Source organism: Streptopelia decaocto (assembly GCF_964273445.1).
Source record: "Streptopelia decaocto genome assembly, chromosome: 11".
Taxonomy (NCBI): domain Eukaryota; kingdom Metazoa; phylum Chordata; class Aves; order Columbiformes; family Columbidae; genus Streptopelia; species Streptopelia decaocto.
Window position 1 is genome coordinate 13048041 of NC_138666.1, and position 17349 is coordinate 13065389.

At 59.1% G+C, this 17349-nt stretch overlaps 2 protein-coding genes across 5 annotated transcripts; both read left to right on the forward strand.

Moving 5' to 3' along the window:
• Positions 1 to 46: 46 nt before the first annotated feature.
• Positions 47 to 4537, forward strand: USB1 (U6 snRNA biogenesis phosphodiesterase 1). 4 transcript variants are annotated; one of them, XR_014185085.1, is made up of 7 exons: positions 47 to 231; positions 336 to 487; positions 646 to 829; positions 1305 to 1358; positions 2535 to 2640; positions 2860 to 2992; positions 3511 to 3593. XR_014185085.1 is itself a non-coding variant. In XM_082062553.1 (7 exons), exons 1-7 carry the CDS (start codon positions 131 to 133, stop codon positions 3985 to 3987), a joined length of 786 nt encoding a protein of 261 aa, XP_081918679.1. In that variant the 5' UTR covers positions 47 to 130; the 3' UTR covers positions 3988 to 4537. The 4 variants fall into 4 exon arrangements, 3 of the variants coding, with proteins under 3 accessions (XP_081918679.1, XP_081918680.1, XP_081918681.1); XM_082062553.1 differs by lacking the exon at positions 2860 to 2992 and adding an exon at positions 3883 to 4537 and having other exon boundaries at positions 3511 to 3594; XM_082062554.1 differs by lacking the exon at positions 2860 to 2992 and adding an exon at positions 3883 to 4537 and having other exon boundaries at positions 652 to 829; positions 3511 to 3594.
• A 1340-nt stretch (positions 4538 to 5877) lies between these two features.
• Positions 5878 to 11360, forward strand: MMP15 (matrix metallopeptidase 15). The gene is made up of 10 exons (XM_082062612.1): positions 5878 to 6331; positions 7449 to 7597; positions 7826 to 7948; positions 8054 to 8361; positions 8574 to 8735; positions 8857 to 9080; positions 9224 to 9362; positions 9605 to 9755; positions 9875 to 9990; positions 10239 to 11360. Exons 1-10 carry the CDS (start codon positions 6221 to 6223, stop codon positions 10688 to 10690), a joined length of 1935 nt encoding a protein of 644 aa, XP_081918738.1. The 5' UTR covers positions 5878 to 6220; the 3' UTR covers positions 10691 to 11360.
• Positions 11361 to 17349: the final 5989 nt, after the last annotated feature.

The window sequence follows — 17349 nt, forward strand, 5'->3', positions numbered from 1 at the left end:
GCCCCCTGCCGGGCCGCGCTGACAACAGCGCCCCCCGCTGCCGCCCGCCGACACCGGCGCCGCCGGGCGGGCCGAGCGGAGGGCGCCGTCCCGGAAAGGCCCGGCGGGCGCAGGGCAGGCCGGGGCGGCTATGCGGGCCGCGCTGGTGGGGTACAGCAGCTCGGAGGAGGAGGACGAGGGGGAGGAAGGAGGGTGCCGGGGCGACGGCGCGCAGGAGCCTCCTCGGGCCAGGTGCGTGCGGCGGGATGGGGATTTCGCACGGAGGTGGTGGAACGCGCGGGGCCGGTGAGGAACGCGCGGCCGGGATTCCTCCTCCTCGTTTTCTTTCCCCGTAGCCCCGGGCGCCCCCGCCTGCCCGTCCCCGCCGGCCTGCCGGGCGATCCGGATCCGGAGGAGGCCGTTAGCGACGACAGCTCCCGGCACGGCGGCCGCATCCGCGGATTCCCCCACGAGCGGGGCAGCTGGGCCACGCACGTCTACCTGCCGTGTAGGTAACGGCGGCCCGGGACGGCACCGGGACGGGAGGGCGGGACGGAGCCCAGCCGGGTGAGGGACGGGAGGCCTGGGGGACCCGCCTGTCTCCGGTGCGGATCCTTGGCCGGTGCTGCGGGGAAGGGACCCGGTTCTGACCGTGCTGCGCCGCAGATACAGTGCAGGAGGAATTCCTGGAGCTGCTGGAGCTGCTGCTGTCCCGCGCCCGCACCTACGTCTCCTCGCTGGCCGCCATGGAGCAGTTTCACCTCAGCCTCTCGCAGTGCGTGGTGCTGCGGTACCACTGGATCGACCCCTTTGTCCGCTGCCTCAGGGAGCGCCTGGCCACCTTCCACAGGTACGGACAGTGGAGCCCTGACCTGCTCCCTCGGGGTCGGTGTTTCACCAGCATCCGCACCCTGAGCCGTCTCTGGGAGATGATGCTGCACCAGTAAAGCCCTGGAGAGTTTTCCTTTCTGGCTCAGGACCCAGCACCAGACAAGTCAGGTCTGGGTTTTCAAAGGACGAGGCCGGAGCTGTCCCATCCTGTAAACCAGAGGTGCTCTCATTGCCTACATTGGGCTCAGGCATCTGCTGAGCATCAGCTGCTTCAGGCTGTCCAGGCTTTGGAGGGCTGGAAACCACAGGGGAATCAATTAATTTAAGCCCAGAAAGATTCTGGTTGCGCTGATTTGGTCCAATTGTGGCACACATTTGCCTTTATCTTTCTACAGTTCAGTAGCAGTCCTTTCTTCTCCCCATCTTCTGTTGCTTTCTGTTTGTGTTTTGTTTTGTTTTCCCCACTAGCTGAAATAGGATCTTTCTTATTTCAGGTTCTTCTGTGTGGCTGACCAAGTGAAGGTTTACACCAACCAGAACAAAACCAGGTGAGCGAGCAGCGGGGCAGCCTGCCTGCCTGGGGAGAAGGCTGGGCAAGGTGCTGAGTGGATGGGAAGCATCCCCCTGCCTGTCCCAGGGTGATCAGACTGAACCGTATGACAGGGCTGTATGCAATCACCTTGTCTCCAGTGGCTTCACACCTTTCCACAGCCACTTGCACAAATTTGTAGCTTCAGCGCTGATTCTCTGCAAGCCGTTGGTCTCATTAGTGGTGAGTGAAACTCAGGCTGCAGGATTTCAGTCTTCTGAAGAGATCTGTTCACAGTGTGACCCGAGGCAGGCCTCTCTGCAGGCGTTAGGTTCATGCTACAGTTTCACAGCAGCTACAGGAGGCAGCCATGTTTACTGCCATCTCCCATCTGTTTTGTTCTGCAGTTTTGCAAACCCTTGTGTCAGCATGAGCAGCCTGGGGCGAGCAGAGCCACGGGCCATCTCTTTTGGCAGCGGTGCCAGTCCTGAAATTTTAGTGCAGGTCTTCCAGGAGCTGGAGGGAAGTAGCTTAGATGGTGCTAATTCTCCTGGGTGTCAGCTCAGAAGCCTGATTTCAATTTAATGCAATTAAGTAGTTTAAATGTCAAAGCAAAGGTGATTAAAATTGTGAAAAGTTGCTGAATCTTGTGGGAATGGCAGCCCATGATAGTCCTGCGCAGGACAAAGCAGATCCTGGGTGACACTTGGTCTTCCCCTCCCCTCCTGGAGTCTAGAAAGAGTCATCCAGACAGTTCTTGAGGAGGTACCTCTTTGTCACATCTCTCCAGCTTGATACTTCCCCTTCCCGCTTCCTCTGTGTCTGTAAAACCCCTCTGGCAACTTCTGCATTTTGAGTGCGGCTCCTGCACGCACGGGGTGCTCTGTCAAAATTCCCATCGAGTGCATCCTTTGCCTGGAAAATGAGTTTTCATGTCCCAAAAGCAGCTGAGTTAATCTGGTAAATCTACATGGTATATCATCCAGTCTTGCTTCTCTCTGCTGCCGTATCTTTGTTGCTGTTTTTCTTCAGAATACAGTCAGCATCCTTGAATGCTTAAACCTAGCATTCCTCAAATTATCTTTTGTGAGGGGGTGGGACATTTGCCTGGTAGGAATGCAGGGCTAAGTATGCTGATGGCTGTGCCTTCTGCAGCATGAAAGGGTGCTTGCTGTCTCTCCTTGTCTTTCTTTAGGACCTTTATTGGCTTGGAGGTCTCCGCTGGGCATTTCCAGCTGCTGGAGCTGGTCTCAGAGGTGGACAGAGTTCTGGAGGAATTTGACCTTCCCACCTTCTACAAGGTGAGGGGTTTCCCACTTTTCTGCTGATCCAGGCATGCTGGCTGGTTCCCCGCGAGAGGTACATTAAATGTTCACCCCAAATAAACAGGAGTGGGGAGGTTAGACTGAAATGGTCTCCTCTGGGTTGGTCGGTGATGTTCATACTTAATACTCTGAACATGAGCTTGCTGAGAATGGGACTAGATCAAGTCTATGTCTTTTGTATCATGTCCTGTGCAGGAGACTAAGGATGGTAACTATCTGATGGTCTCCTGAGAATCGGGTTTCTGGGGCGAAGGGCCAGACTGCACATCAAGGTCACTGCCCAATTGTGCATGGAAGCAGAGTTGTGCTGGGACAGAACGGGCTTAGGGTGAGCATTGTGGGACTGAAAGCGATGCTTATGCCTCTGCCTTGGGGCGTCACTCCAGGCTCCTTGCTTGGTACTAGCGCTGGGGGCAGGTTTTGGATTTTGAATGGCCAAAACCTGATTGTCTCCAGAGCTGAGCAGGGGGCTCTTGTGTGTTGTTCAGAAGTGACCCACCTACCTGCTCCACGACTGTCCGCGAGAGTTTCTTTGTGCAGTTGGAAAAGCTACTGCAGAGTTAACCCCAGGGAGGCTGGGAACCAGGCAGCCTTGCCCACTGGTGTCTGAAAAGGCTGGGGCGTGCAGCTCAGGATGCATCACTCCTCCAGCATTGTCCATGTCACCTCTGCAACTATTGAGCTGGCAGAGGGGGCCCTCCCAGCTTTGGGGTCCTCATGCTCATGACTGCAGAGCTGTCTGCCATCCCAGGCAGGGCAGCATCACACCAGATCTCCCACTGTGGCTCTGTACATTGAGCAAAGCCTCCTTTAGCCCTCATGATCTGATCCCTGTTTTGCCTTCAGGACCCGTCGTTCCATATCAGCTTGGCCTGGTGTGTTGGGGACATGTCTGGCAGGCTGGAAGGGCAGTGTCTGCGGGAGCTCCAGGTGCGTCCTCGCGCAATGGGGAGAGCAAGGGAAGAGCAGAGCTGGTGTCCAACCATGTCTCCTTGCTGAGGGTGGAGAGTGGGAAATTCCCTGAGCAAGACAAACTTTGCTGGGTTGAAAGAAGAGATGCTTTTGGGGGAGAATGAGTTAAATCACCCTCCAGAGAGAAGTTCAGAGGCTTCCAACCACAAATGGCCTTGTCTCTGACTTGGTTCAGGGACAGAGCTGCTGACTCCGTCCTCTGGCAGATCCACCCTCCGTGTGTTGACTCCTGCATCTGTTTTCCAGGACATCGTGGATGGGTTTGAGGACTCGGCACTCCTGCTGCGTGTCCAATGGGAGCAAATTCGCTGCAAGTCGGGGAACAAATACTTCTCCTTCCCCTTGAGGTAGGGGCCGGTGGGGCTGTGCACTTCAGAGCCTTGAAGACCCTGATGTTCAACCAAGGACCGTTCTCCAGCACAGCTCTGAGCGATGTGGGCTGTCACGCACCTTCCACGCTCTTCTTGCCCACTCAGCATCTCTGATGTGTTTGTGGCCTCAAGTTGGGCTACTTCCAAGTTTCAGATTCTGGCTGAAAAAATGTGTGTCTGTAGCAGATTTCATCCTTGCTGCTGTATGTGCTGCAGTCAGCACTGGTGGTTCCAGCCATCCCACGGTTGCTGTTTTTGCTGATTTAAAAAGAAAAATAGACAAAAAACCTCTATAAAAGCCATAGATGCCTTATGGGAAGGAGGAAGAAGGTAGCGTGGGAAGCTGTTACTGAAGGGAAAGTGTCCACACAGCTGGAAGTGGCACAGCCTGTTTGTCAGGAGGCTTTGAGCACGCTTTGAGTAGCAAGAGGCAAGGACATGGAGCTGGACTGTCATGCCAGAGCATCTCCCTGCTGTGAGCCAGGACAAGTTCCTGGGTCATGTCCTGTGTCCCTCTCATGCTGCTGCTGCCTCTATAGGGAAATACCAGCATCTGATCCTTTTGCCAAGCCACGGAAGATGAAATCTGGAGGCGAGAAGTTGGAAAGCCCTTGTGTTTCTGTCCTCAAGGATGGGTGTAAAAGAAGAGCTTTGGTTTAAGATCGTGCATACCATAAACCCAGGACTTTTTTGGTGGGCTGCTTCTCCTGAGAAGCTTGCTGCCGTGCGGGGGACAGCCCAAGAGAGGGCAGTGTCAGCTTTTGCCTGAGCTGGGAGGGCCGTACCCACTGCTGAGTCAAGAGGTGGCAGCTCCTGCCCAGGCTCCAGGCTTTTTCCCCATGGGAACAGAAATCCGGTGCTGTGATGGCTCCGGGGATGGCAGGCTGGACCTTGTCCCTTGGGAGAAGCTCTTTTTTAATCCTTTTGTTCCTGTGGGGAGGTCAGCTGCAGCCTCTTGGGTATTCAGGGTAGGATGCCGACGTGCTGTCCTGAATCTTTTATTCCACGTCTGTCTAATGAAAGACTCCAGGACTTCTGAGCAGTAAAAGTCTGTCTCCTCATGTCATAAAAATGTTTCTGTGTATATTTCATCTGTGCCCTTTCTGACATGCCAGCTCCTGCAGACTTTGGACGAGGCGATGCCGGTGAGCTTGGTGCTGCACTGCCTGTCCTTGCACATGAGAGAGCTTGGGGGACTTTGTGGCCATGGGAGCATCTCAGCACAGGTTGTGATGTCTGACGGCACCCGTGCTGGTTTCCAAAATCGTTAACAAAATTCTGTTAAGTCTGTAGGTGGTTAGTTTCTGGGATGGGGATCTCTGTGATAAGAAAGGTGATTACACCCCAAGTTTTCTTTTGGGCAAGGAAAAACAAACAGAGAGAGATATATTTAGCCCTTGGGGACTTCCAGTGAAACTGGCACTGGTACAACTGTTTTCACTGTGGTCCCCGTCCAGCAGTGCCAGGTTAATGCTCAACCGTTGCCCTGCTCCTGCCCTGGCAGAGCCCGGTTTGGCCCCTTGCCCTGTTTGGTGACTCTGGCAGGTGTCAGAGACCCGACTCTCGGTTTCGGGGAAGAGAGCCAGGCTCAGCGGCAGGGCCATGGGAACAAAGTCCGGGGATGGGCAGCTGCTGGCGCGGCCCGGAAGGGCGGGTGTGAGCGGGCAGGTGTGGCGGGCAGGGGGTGCCCGGGGCGGGCAGGACCCGTTCTGTGTGTGGCGGGCGGGACCTCTGCCCGCGGACACGCGTGTCAGCAGGTGTCGGGCTGAGGGGTCGCAGCCCCGCCCCACACCGCCGCAGCCCCGCCCCACACCGCCGCAGCCCCGCCCCACACCGCCGCAGCCCCGCCCCCTTTCTACGGCCCCGCCCCGCTCTCTCCCCGCCGAGCCGAGCCGCACCACTGCCGCCGCGCCCGCGTCCCTCCGCGTCGCTGCTCCCGGCGGGCAGGGCAGGGCAGGGCAGGAGGGGAACCGAGCCGCGGCGGCCGCCCATGTACCGTGCGCCGCCGGCCTGAGCCTGCACACAAAGGCGCGCCGGGAGGCGACAGGCCGCGCCTGGCAGCGCCGCCCATGCCCCGTGCGCAGCCCCTGGCGGCGGCCCGGCCCCGGGCCATGAGGGCGGCGTAGCTCCGACACCGCCGCGCTCGGCCCGGCCCGGCGCGGCCCGGGGGCAGCCGCGAACCGGGGCGGGAGGTGGGCGCGGCGCGGCCCGGTATGGCAGGAGGAGGCGGCGCCCTCTGCCGGGCGGGTGGGCGCCCCCCGCCGTTCCTGGTGCTTCTGGTGCTGCTGGTGGGGGCGGCGGCGGGCGAGGAGATCAACGCGGAGGTGAGCGGGGAGGGGGGGGTTCCCCGGGACACCCTGCATGTGCCCTGCCTGCGCCCTGCCTGTGCTGCCTGCACCTGCGGCCGCCGGCTCTGCCTGTCCTGAGGCCGCAGGTGCAGGCAGGGAACGGGGGTCCCGTCGCCCCGGGGGGGACGGGCAACGGCCAGAGGGGGAGAGGAAGCGCTTTGTGCCCACGCGAGGCCGCGGCGGGGGAGGGGGTGAAAGGGCCTTTGATAAAGTCTCTGCTGTGCCACCCTGCCTGGGGGGGTAGGGGGGTGGAGGGAGTGTTAAAAAAAAAAAAAAAAAAGAAGAAAGATTAACAATTTTTCAAAATCAAAACATTAATTCTTTAAAAATTCGAAAGTGAAAAAAAAAAAACAGAAAATGGAAAAAATTAAAAGGGACTTTAAAAAAGGAAACAAAAAAGAAGTTTTTAAAATTAAAAGAAAAAAAAGAAATTAAAAGGAAATAGAAATAAAAAGGAAAAGATAAAAAATAAAATGCAAAAAATAAAAAGTAATAATAACAAGACAAATAAGAATCAGAGTAATTAAAAAAGACAAGAGGAGGCGGTGGCTGGGGCAGGAAGGAAGAGACCCGGCGCGCCCCAGCACCCCCTCCTGCCCGCTGCCTCTGTGGGGCCCCGGGGGGGCTGCCGACCCCGCAGGACAGAAGCCCCTTTGTGGGTGGAGGCCAGGGTGGGGGTCCGGGGCGGGGGGCGGATTGCTGGGCCTGGCTCCATGTCCATCCATCCGCAGCTCCCGGGGGACACCTCCAGAGGAGGATGGGGGACAGGCTGTCTCCCCAGCAGCTGCCTCCTCCCCGGAGTGACGGTGCCCCTGGTGTCGGAGGATCCCCCACAACTTGTGGGGCAGGACTGGGGCTCTGTTCCTGCCTCCCAGCTGCTGCCCGCATGCTCCGGCTTGCCTGTGCTGCCTGCGCTGCCTGCCTGGGTGCGGCGCTCGCCCCCGGCGGCTGGCAGGGATGCCCTGCGAGGGGGACAGGCTGGGGTGGCGCTTGGCAGTGGGCTGGGGTCTTGAGGAGCTCCGCGGGGAGCTCCAGGTCCCCCGATCAGGCAGTTCCCTGCCCGCGGCCTCACGCTCGGCTCTCCCCGGCACAGGCATGGCTGCGGCTCTACGGCTACCTGCCGCAAACCAGCCGGCAGCTGTCCACCATGCGCTCGGCAGAAACCTTCTCCGCGGCCCTCGCTGAGATGCAAAAGTTTTACGGCATCACTGTCACCGGCGTCCTGGACGAGGAGACCAAGGCGTGAGTTTCTCCTGTCCTCTTGCTCTTGGGCTCTTTGGCTTTGCTGCCAGCCCCGGAGCTCTGCCTGCACCTGGAAATGTGGGTGCTGTCTCCCACGGGAGCTGCATCTCTCCTTTGTGGGCTGGACCCCTGCAGCCAGGACACCTCCCTCACCGTCCGCAGCTGCTGTGCTCCCTCGGGGACCTCGGCTGCGGTGGGCTGAGCCCTGGCTTGATGCCTTCCTGGCAGGTGGATGAAACGTCCCCGCTGCGGGGTCCCGGACCAGATCGGGGCACGGATGAAGTCCAACATGCGGCGGAAGCGGTACGCACTGACGGGGCGGCGCTGGAACCAGAGCCATCTTACCTTCAGGTACCAAACATCTCTAGGGCTTCCTCCTAGTCCGTGGTGAGCCATGGACCCCCTTGGGGAGTGAATGCTGTTGCGGGCCATCCCCAGCGAGCTCTGTACCCACAGTATCCAAAACTACACGGAGAAACTGGGTCGGTACCACTCATACGAGGCCATCCGCCGAGCTTTCCGGGTGTGGGAGGAAGCCACGCCGCTGGTTTTCCGGGAGGTGCCCTACGAGGACATCCGGCAGAAGCGGAAGAAGGAGGCTGACATCATGGTGCTCTTCGCCTCTGGCTTCCATGGAGACAGCTCCCCCTTTGATGGTGTTGGGGGCTTTTTGGCTCACGCCTATTTTCCTGGTCCTGGCATGGGGGGTGACACGCATTTTGACTCAGATGAGCCCTGGACGTTGGAGAACACAGATGTGTCTGGTGAGTTGAGGGACAAGGAGTCTGATGGGCCCCTGGGGCTTAGGGCAGGGAGATGCACTTGTGTGGGCAGATGTGTCTGCGAGAGCAGCTTTGTCATGGGGGATGCAGGCAGCTCCTACCAGAGCACCCTCACTGCAGGGTGTTGGGGTCAAGGACATACCCCATGTGTCGTGTCCTCCACCCCGTTTTGCTGATGGTGCCTTTCCCGGCAGGGAACAATCTTTTCTTGGTGGCTGTGCACGAGCTGGGGCACTCGCTGGGCTTGGAGCACTCCAGCAACCCCAGCGCTATCATGGCCCCCTTCTACCAGTGGATGGACACGGAGAACTTCCAGCTGCCCGAAGATGACCTCAAGGGCATCCAGCAGCTGTACGGTGAGGAGCTGGGTCAGGGATCAGCCCAGAGGTGGGATGCTGGGCATGTGCATGTGGAAACTGAGGCATGGCTGCTGCTGGTCTGCATCACCCCATCCCTTCTGTTGCCTGCCTGGTCCAGGTACTGCAGATGGACACCCTCAGCCCACCAAGCCTTTGCCCACCGTGACACCCTGGAGACCTGGCAGGCCAGACCAGAGGCCCCCTAAACCACGCCCCCCGGGGAAACCGGATCGACCCCCCAAACCTGGCAGCCCAGACCGACCTGACCAGTATGGCCCTGACATCTGTGATGGGAACTTTGATACGGTGGCGGTGCTGCGTGGGGAGATGTTTGTGTTCAAGGTACCTGCCGGGACCCATTCTGCTCCTTCCCTGTGGGTGTGGTGGGTCCCTGGGCAGGAAGACCCCCCCAGCGAGGTGGCTGGCACTGGGGCGGTGTCCCTGTGTCTCCCCCATCCTCTGTCCAACATCCCGTTTCCCATCAGGGCCGGTGGTTCTGGAGGGTCCGTCACAACCGGGTGCTGGACAACTACCCCATGCCCATCGGGCACTTCTGGCGGGGCCTCCCTGGAGACATCGATGCCGCCTACGAGAGGCATGACGGGAGGTTCGTCTTCTTTAAAGGTGAGCAGGGAAGCTGATTGGGAGGTCCAAGGTGCAGGGGGGACCCCAGTGCCCTCCCAAGCTGCTGAGAGCTGGTTGGCTGCATCCCATCCTGATCCCCCTCCCCAGGCAGAGCCACTGTGTGATCCCAAAGGGGTGGGGCAGCTGCAGGAGTCATACCCAGATCCATATCCACATGCGCACCTGCTGCAGCAGCTGGGCATTGCTGCCTCACCCTCTTTCTCTGTCTCCTCCCTCTCCAGGTGACCGGTACTGGCTCTTCCGAGAAGCCAACTTGGAGCCTGGGTACCCACAGCCCCTGGTCACCTACGGGCAGGGCATTCCCTACGACGGCATCGACACAGCTGTCTGGTGGGAACCCACGGGGCACACCTTCTTCTTCCGTGGGGACAGGTGAGTGGCTCTGGGGTCCTCGTCTCTGCTCTGCTATCTCCTGGTCCCTGGCAGGGGTGGGCATGGCGGGTGGTGGAGATCGCCGTGCTCCTCACCTGCTCACCACCTTCCTTCTCCAGATACTGGCGCTTTAATGAAGAGACGCGCGCGGTGGACCCTGGGTACCCGAAGCCCATCTCCGTCTGGGTGGGCATCCCTCCCTCACCCAAGGGTGCCTTCCTCAGCCCGGATGCCTGTAAGTGGAGGAGGAGAAGAGGGCTGGGTGGTGGGGGAACCAGAGAGGATGGGGTCACCCCTCTGGTGGCCTGACCACATAGGGTGGGGGCTAGGAGGGTGGTCAGGAGTCAGCGCTGAAGCCCTTTCTGAAGTTTTTCATGAGTCCTGGAGTAAAACGTGCTGTCTTGAGCACTTGCAGGGGTGCCCAGGTTAGTGGGTGCCCTGCACCTGCTCACTTATCCCTCACCTCCATCTTCTTCCCCCCAGCCTCCACCTACTTCTACAGAGGCACAAAGTACTGGAAATTTGACAATGAGCGGCTGAAGACAGAGCCGGGTTATCCCAAATCCATCCTACGGGACTTCATGGGCTGTCACACGGAGCTGGTCCCCGACCCACATCCCAACTGGCCCGATGGAGACCAACCTCCCTTCAACCCCAACGAGGGTGGGCGGACGGAAGGAGAGGAGGAAGAAGAGGAGGAGGAGGAAGAAGACGAGGAGGATTATGGCGAGGGTGGCCGCCAGCCGGGCGGGGATGTGGACGTGGTGGTGCACATTGACGAGTACACGCGCACCATGAGTGTCGTCATGGTGCTGGTGCTGCTGGTGCTGCTGCTCTGCATCCTCGGCCTCATCTATGTCATCGTTCAGACGCAGAGGAAGGGCGCACCCCGAATGCTCTTGTACTGCAAGCGCTCCTTGCAGGAGTGGGTCTGACCCCGACCCCCTCCCAAACCGCCCCCACCACCATGGTGCTAACAATGGACCTGACCTCCCTTTCCCCCCACCACCACCTCGGCCCCTCTTGCCCCGTTGTTGCTTGGTGGCTCCTGTCTCAGAAAAGGGGGATGCCCCCCCCACAGCCCCTCCAGAGCAGCAGGGCTGGAACTGGGGGATGGTCACGGGGGGGGCTGGAGGGTATCCAGGTCCTGCCTGCTCCCTGGCAGCTGTCCCCCTTCCCCAGCTGTGACCCTCAAGTTGCCACCCATCATGTTGCGCCTGCCTCTGCTAAAGGGTCCCAGCAGGGTCCCCTCCTCCCACGCTGTGCCTGTGCCACATGGGGTGGTGGGCAGGTTGGGGGCTGCTCACAAGTGCTACAAGCTGGCAGGTCTCAGCTGTCGGCACCTGCAATGGCAGGGAAGTGTGAGGGAAAGGGAGGGCCAGGCTCGCAGCTACGTTTCCTGTTGAACTGTGGGAATACAAGGATGTAGTGCCTAAAGATCACATGAGGTGGGAGATGCCAACTTTGCAGCTCCCCGCATGGGCTCAGCTCAGCCCAGACCCTGCCGCTACCATGGGGAAAAGCCCTGTGGACGCGAGGTCCTGTGGTCAGGGCAGCGAGCACGGCCGCCTTGTACGTTTATTAAATGGGTCGGGTGTGTGGAGAGCCATGGTGTCGTCCTTTCTGCTGCGGGATGGGGGCAGGAGCCAGGCGGGCTGTCCTGTGCCAGGTTTGGCAGATTTTGTGGTAATGGGGGTATTTCCTGGGGGTGCCATCCCGCCTGGCACCCACAGGGGCTGGGTGACATGCTGGGGCATGTGGAGAAGGGGCCGGCATGTTCGCACAGCGGCCCCTGCCCTGGGGCTCCCATTTTGGGGGAAAGGGGCAGCAAAAGCAGCCTCTCCTGACCACAGACAGAGCTGCCTTTCAGCAGCTCCCACAGCAGCGGCGATGGCCTTGCTGGGAACACAGCGCGCCTTGTTCTCCCTGGTCGGGGGTGGCCACCTCCTGTCCCCGCCAGTGGCTGTGGCAGCCAGGAGACCACGCGTGGTCCCTCCTGGAGCCCTGGTGCTCCGGCTCCCAGTCCCCGAGGACACGTTTCCTGGGGGGGAAGGGGTGGCTGTATCCTGTCTCACTGCTGCCTTGGCAGAGGAAAGCAGGAGGAGTTGTGACCACTGCAGAGATGAGGGAAATAATCGTGGGAGTGGGAAAGATGAGACCCCGGGGCGGGGATGTAGGAAATTGGCTTTATCTAGGGAAAAATGTTGCTCAGCCTTTAATGGGAAGGCAAACCAAACCACAGCGGGTGCAGAGGCAGCATGTGGTGGTGACAGAGGTAGCGGCCTCCCTGCCTCTGCTGGTGATGCTTACCAGGGTGGGACCTGGGGCCGGGTTTGCCACCTGGGCAGCTTTGGGGCAGGCAGCAGAGACCTGGCACAGTTAATAGGCTGCTGGGGGGTGGTGTGGGGATGACCCTATGGAGCGGGGGCTCTCCCTGTGGGACTGGACTCCAGCTAGCATCCCCTTCCCAGGCTTCCTCCCCCCCGGCCCTGCCAGGTTTGGTGCATAGAGCGTTAACCCATCCCTGACCTGCTCCCCCCTCTCTGGGGCTCCAGCTGCTCCTCCGCCCCCATCCCCATCCTGCCAGCCCTGCTGGGAGGGGGTCCTGCCCTTCGTGGGTAGGGATGAAGCCTTCGTGCCCCTCCACCATCCCACCCCAAGACTCAGAGCTGCTGGCTCAGAGCCCAAGACTCAGCAGCTACTTCCCAGCACTAAATTAACCCAAGCCACTGCACCACTCATCAGCCACTAATTACTTTAAAAGGGAAGGAGCAATCCTGGCTCTCACCCCGCTTTCCTGAGGCTGCTGGTGCTGGGGGAACCCTGTGGCCTGGGCCACCCGTCCCCTGCCCCGGTCTCCATCCCTGCCCACACTGCGCAGCGATTCCCAGCCAGGAGCTGATTTCCCGGGAAACATGCTTGGCTAGGGCTCAGCACGTCACTGCAGCCAAGCAAGAAGCCAAAATCGGGGACAGAAAAACCCCTGAAGAATTGGGGGGGGCGGGGTACAAGGTCTCCAAGTGGCTCCAGGCTGTTATATTCCATCAGTTACGCTGTGCTGGGTCACGTTCCTTGGCTTCTAAATCCTTTCGGTTTTGACTCTACCGCCCAGATTTGTGCTTGTGTGGGTTCTCCCCAGAGCTGCAGCAGGACCCACAGCTCTACTGGAGTGGGAGCTCTGCCATGGGGCAGCCTGACGTCCCAGCCTGCCCTGAATCAGGGCCAAGTCAGCACTGGGAACTACCAAAAGGCACCAACCTGGCCAAAAGGCGAGGCAGGAGGAACGTGTGGCTGGGATTTGCCGCTCCCCGCCCCCATGAAGGCGGCTCCAAAGGCAGACACAGATGCATTTCCCACGGCAGATGCATTTCCCACACTAGATGCACTTCCCATGGCAGATGCATTTCCGACAACAGATTGATTTCCCACGGCAGCTGTGTTTCGCCTCTCTCCCGGGAGCTCTGAGGGCTCGGTGGGATGCAGGGGTGGGGACCCCGCAGCCTGGTACCCGGAGAGACGCCTGGCCTGCAGGGAAAGCCAGCTGAGCCGGATGGGGATGCCCAGGGCCAGACACTTGTGGCATCCCCTTCCCTGGGCAGCCCTGCCATGGCCAGGGAGGGGGCTCCTTGCTGCTTCAGGGTGGGACAAGGTCTGGGAGCAACTCCCCAGGAGGAATTAGCGGCGCTGGGAGCAGAGGCCCAGGCTGCCCGGGTTCAGCAAGCTGGGACGTCACATACCCCTCCTCCCGCTTTTCCCCGGATGCTGCAGTGGAGCCAGTGCCAGAAGCCCAGGGCCATCTGGAATCGCTCATGGATAGCAGCAAGGGACCCCGTCAGAGACAAAGCTCAGCATTTCAACAGAGGCCGGGCTCTTCACCAGAGGCTCCTGCTCTGCCCTACGTGCCCACAGCGGGGTCAGCTCACCTCCAGCCACAAGAACCTGAGGAGGGCAGGGAATGCACCTGGTGCAAGGAATGGGGCTTTTGGTGTCCTGGGGGAGCACGAGTCCTGCCCGGCCTGGCCCTGGCAGGCACCAGGCAGCCCTGCCAGGATCCACCCCCATCTGGCAGCTCCCAGCTTCCCAAAAATAGGCTGGAGAAGCCCAACCTGGAAAAGACCCTGGGAGCTCAGCGTCCTCCAGGCCCTGCCGCTGCAGGATGGGGCTCCACGTGCTGCAGGAGTGGGGGTGATGGGGATGACCAGGGTTGGCAGGGGCTCTCCCTGCCTACTTGGCACCATCACAGGAGAAACTGTGCTTCCTCCTGCCTCCTCCTCTTCCTCTGCCAGCCAGGACACGATCCCTTGTGTGTCGCTGAGGAGAGGACCCGGAAAGCAGAGAGGAAGCTGGGCTCAGTGTAGAGGAAGAACTGGGGCCAGGATACGCTGAGCAGCGACCGGCCGGCCTCAAGGCCAGAGGAAACCATGCTGGGGACAGAGGGAAGAGCCGCGGGGCCCTGGGAGGGGTTGAACCTGCTGCCTGTGCACGCTGCAGGCAGGACAGAGGCTCCGGGAGCTGCCTGGGCACGGCTGGGTGCCAGCACAGCCCTGCTGTGGGTGGGATGCACCCCCGGCTCGGCACACGCATGCTCTGCTCCTGCCCATCGCCTCCCCTCGCACCCACCCTGCAACCAGCAGCTGCTCCCCATGGTGCCGGACCCATCATCTCACAGGGAGAAAAGTAATTTCAGGGGCTCAGGGGGCAACACACGAGGTGACAGTGGAGCAGATGGTCTGCAGGTCTCCTTCAGCACAGCTGAGCATCCATCATCATCTCACCTCTAGGGACTCCAGGGCTTTCCCTGTCCCATCCCAGGTGAGCTCTCAGGGCCCACAGCCGCTCCCTCATCCCAATAAAATCTTGATGGGGTGGTCCCATTTTGCAGCCTGTTGGGGGAAGTTCTCACCCCTCTTCTGCAGGCACCAGCAGGGCAGGAAGAGCAGCTCTCACTGTGTGCAGAAGTAGCCAAAGTCCCCAGTATGGTCACTCATATTTCCTGGGCAGTGGCCAATGGCAAAACTCAAAATAAGTATTTCCCTCGCCCCCAGCACCGCCCGCCCCACGCTAGACAGCAGCTGCAGAGGATTAGCATCACCCTGAAGGTGTAATCCCTCTATAAAGATGACAACATTTGGCCCAAGACACCCAGGGAGATACAGAATGGGAGGCAGAGGGGGCCAGGAGCTGAGAGTTTGGCCCAGACTTTTTTGATTCCTGCGTATCACCTCTGTGATCAGAGTTCTGTGCTCTGTGTCAGGATCCACTTAATAGGGAGGGGACAAAGACTAAGGGGAGTGCCACAGGCAGGGACAGAAGCCTCTAGCAGCGTCCTGTCACTCTGCCAGGCCGCACTCCCACCAGGACTGCTTTGCCACGGCAGCAGAGCAAACAGACTGAAAGATTTCCAGGAAAACCCCATCATCTGCTTCCCCTGCAGCTGCTGCCACCTGCCCAGGCAGAGCCACCAGAGCTGAGGGATGTCCCAGCCTTGGCTCACACCACACGGTGACTGCCAGCTGCTCCAGCTGTGTCTGAGCATCTCTGCTCCCTGGCCCAATGCGGGGAGGGTCACTCCCCTCCCCTGCTCCAAGGTGCTGCAGCCCCTGCATTCGCAGTCCTTCAGCAGCCGAGATTTCAAACAGAAGCTTTGCCTTTGATGTAGAAAGCAGGCTGCCAGCACTCAGGTCCTGATCAAAGCGCCCAAGTGCAGGATCTTGCCCCAGCCCATGGAAGAGGAAGGTGAAAAGCCAGCGGAGGCAAGGAAAACTCATCTTTGGGTGGGCCCTGCTCCGCCCTGGCTTGAATCTAGGGCTCCCCGCAAAGAAAGATTCCTTTCTCTCCCACTAGACGTGAACTGCAGTAAGGACTTAAGCAGGAAGGAAAGAGCAGGCCACCCACAGAAAGGTGATCGACGAGATATTTAAGACCTTTTCTCCACAGGGCTGCCTCCACTGAAGCAGGACTCTGTTCACCCCTCACACCAAGCTGTGGCTGCCCCGGGAGCACGCAGGTGCCTCCCCGCTCTGCACCCACGTCCTTTCTGCCTTCCTCCACTCTTGCCACGTAGGAGGACATTGTGTCTCAGCTGGGTCAAGAGCCATAACCAAAGCAATACGAAGCTGAGCACTTCATCACAGGATGGTTGCTGGTGCACATTTACTCTTAGAAACAACTGCTGATGGGATCGCCTGTGACATTTTGGCTTATCTGCCAGTATCATCCTTTTCTCCCACAGGGAGAGCACCCCAACTCCACTCACCCTCAGCGAGATGGTTAAAGTTTTGATGGGAGAGGTGGATTAGTAGAGGAAGATTTTTGAAGAACACCCTGTAAATCCTCCACTGCCTGGCCCTAAAGGAAAGAGCCAGTATCTGATGATGCTCCACTTTGTGCGGCATGTAAACAGGAAGATGCAGGATTTTGTTTCATAGTAAAAAATACACAGAGGGTCCACAGGGATGTAAGGGTTTGTAGCTGGGAGTTTATTCCAGTGAATCTGCTGGCACAGCTCCTAGAGGTCGGGCAGGAATTGGCAGCAGGGCCCATCTAATCTCTTCGCAGAGGCAGCCAGCCCAGGGCCCCGGGGAGCCCAGCCCCTCTTAACACATTAAGGTCACTCGCTCAGCAATTCCCACTCTTCCAAGACAAGGGGTGGCTCCAGCGTGGGCCCCAAGCAGGGCAGGGAAGGGCAGTAGCAGCTCCTGGCGAGCGCTTGACCATCAACAGCTGCCAAAAACACATGCTCGTGAGCGAGATCTTGTGGGAAAAGATGCACGCTGTATCCTGCCGGGGTCCGATGGATTCCCTCAGCAGCTCCCCCAGCCCTGGCAAGATTTGCAAACGTGGCAGGAAAGCCCCGCCATGGACTTCATTAAGGCTGATCCTTGGCACAAGATCCAGTGTGATTCCACTTAACAAATCTCAAGTTCAGCCAAGCCTTGACAGATGTCAAAGAAAGATGGATGGTGCCTTCCCATGTGAGCTTCCTTTGTTTGGCTCCTTAGACCTAACTCCAAGCTATTCGGCTGCTATAAAAATTGGAGAGTTCTTCTCCAGAAAACCTTCCGCAAGTGCAATCCAGCACCACGTGGCAGCATGGGGTCAGCACCTCCAGTTCAAAGCCCACTGGCTTTAAAGGTGCAAATAATGCAGCTGCATTATCGCTGTCACAAGAACTGGTGACAGAGGTAAAGTGGGATCCATACAGAGGAGCTACTGACTGTGAGGGTACACAGACACGCCAAACTTTTACACCAGGTGGAGCATCAGTGATCAGGATTAAACCCAGAATCTGGGGCAGATGTTCCCAAACACGCTTTCCTCCTCCTGGGACAGATCAGCGTTGTTTGATGGCACAGCAGTGATGGGACAAGTTAGGTCTTCCCAATTCACTGCACAGCCCAACACCAGGGAAGGATCGGTACCCGCCTTAGACACCCACCCACCAGCAGGCTTGGCCCCAGGGAGGAAAGGCAGCAGCTACCCCGAGACTCACTCCCTTACTGGGGGAGGTCTGCGGCCTCCCCTCTGCAAGCCTTTCCACAACAAAGGCAGATTGGTTTGAGGCAGGGAAGGGCAGCTCCAGCACAGGAAAAGA

Excerpts from the sequence above, each read along its gene's own strand:
- MMP15 (XM_082062612.1), top strand. The coding sequence starts at position 6,221 with ATGGCAGGAGGAGGCGGCGCCCTCTGCCGGGCGGGTGGGCGCCCCCCG. Across the intron at positions 7,598-7,825 it reads CTGGACGAGGAGACCAAGGC|GTGGATGAAACGTCCCCGCT; the intron begins GTGAGTTTCTCC and ends CCTTCCTGGCAG. Across the intron at positions 9,756-9,874 it reads TTCTTCTTCCGTGGGGACAG|ATACTGGCGCTTTAATGAAG; the intron begins GTGAGTGGCTCT and ends TTCCTTCTCCAG.
- USB1 (XM_082062553.1), top strand. The coding sequence starts at position 131 with ATGCGGGCCGCGCTGGTGGGGTACAGCAGCTCGGAGGAGGAGGACGAG. Across the intron at positions 232-335 it reads CAGGAGCCTCCTCGGGCCAG|CCCCGGGCGCCCCCGCCTGC; the intron begins GTGCGTGCGGCG and ends CTTTCCCCGTAG. Across the intron at positions 1,359-2,534 it reads ACCAACCAGAACAAAACCAG|GACCTTTATTGGCTTGGAGG; the intron begins GTGAGCGAGCAG and ends GTCTTTCTTTAG.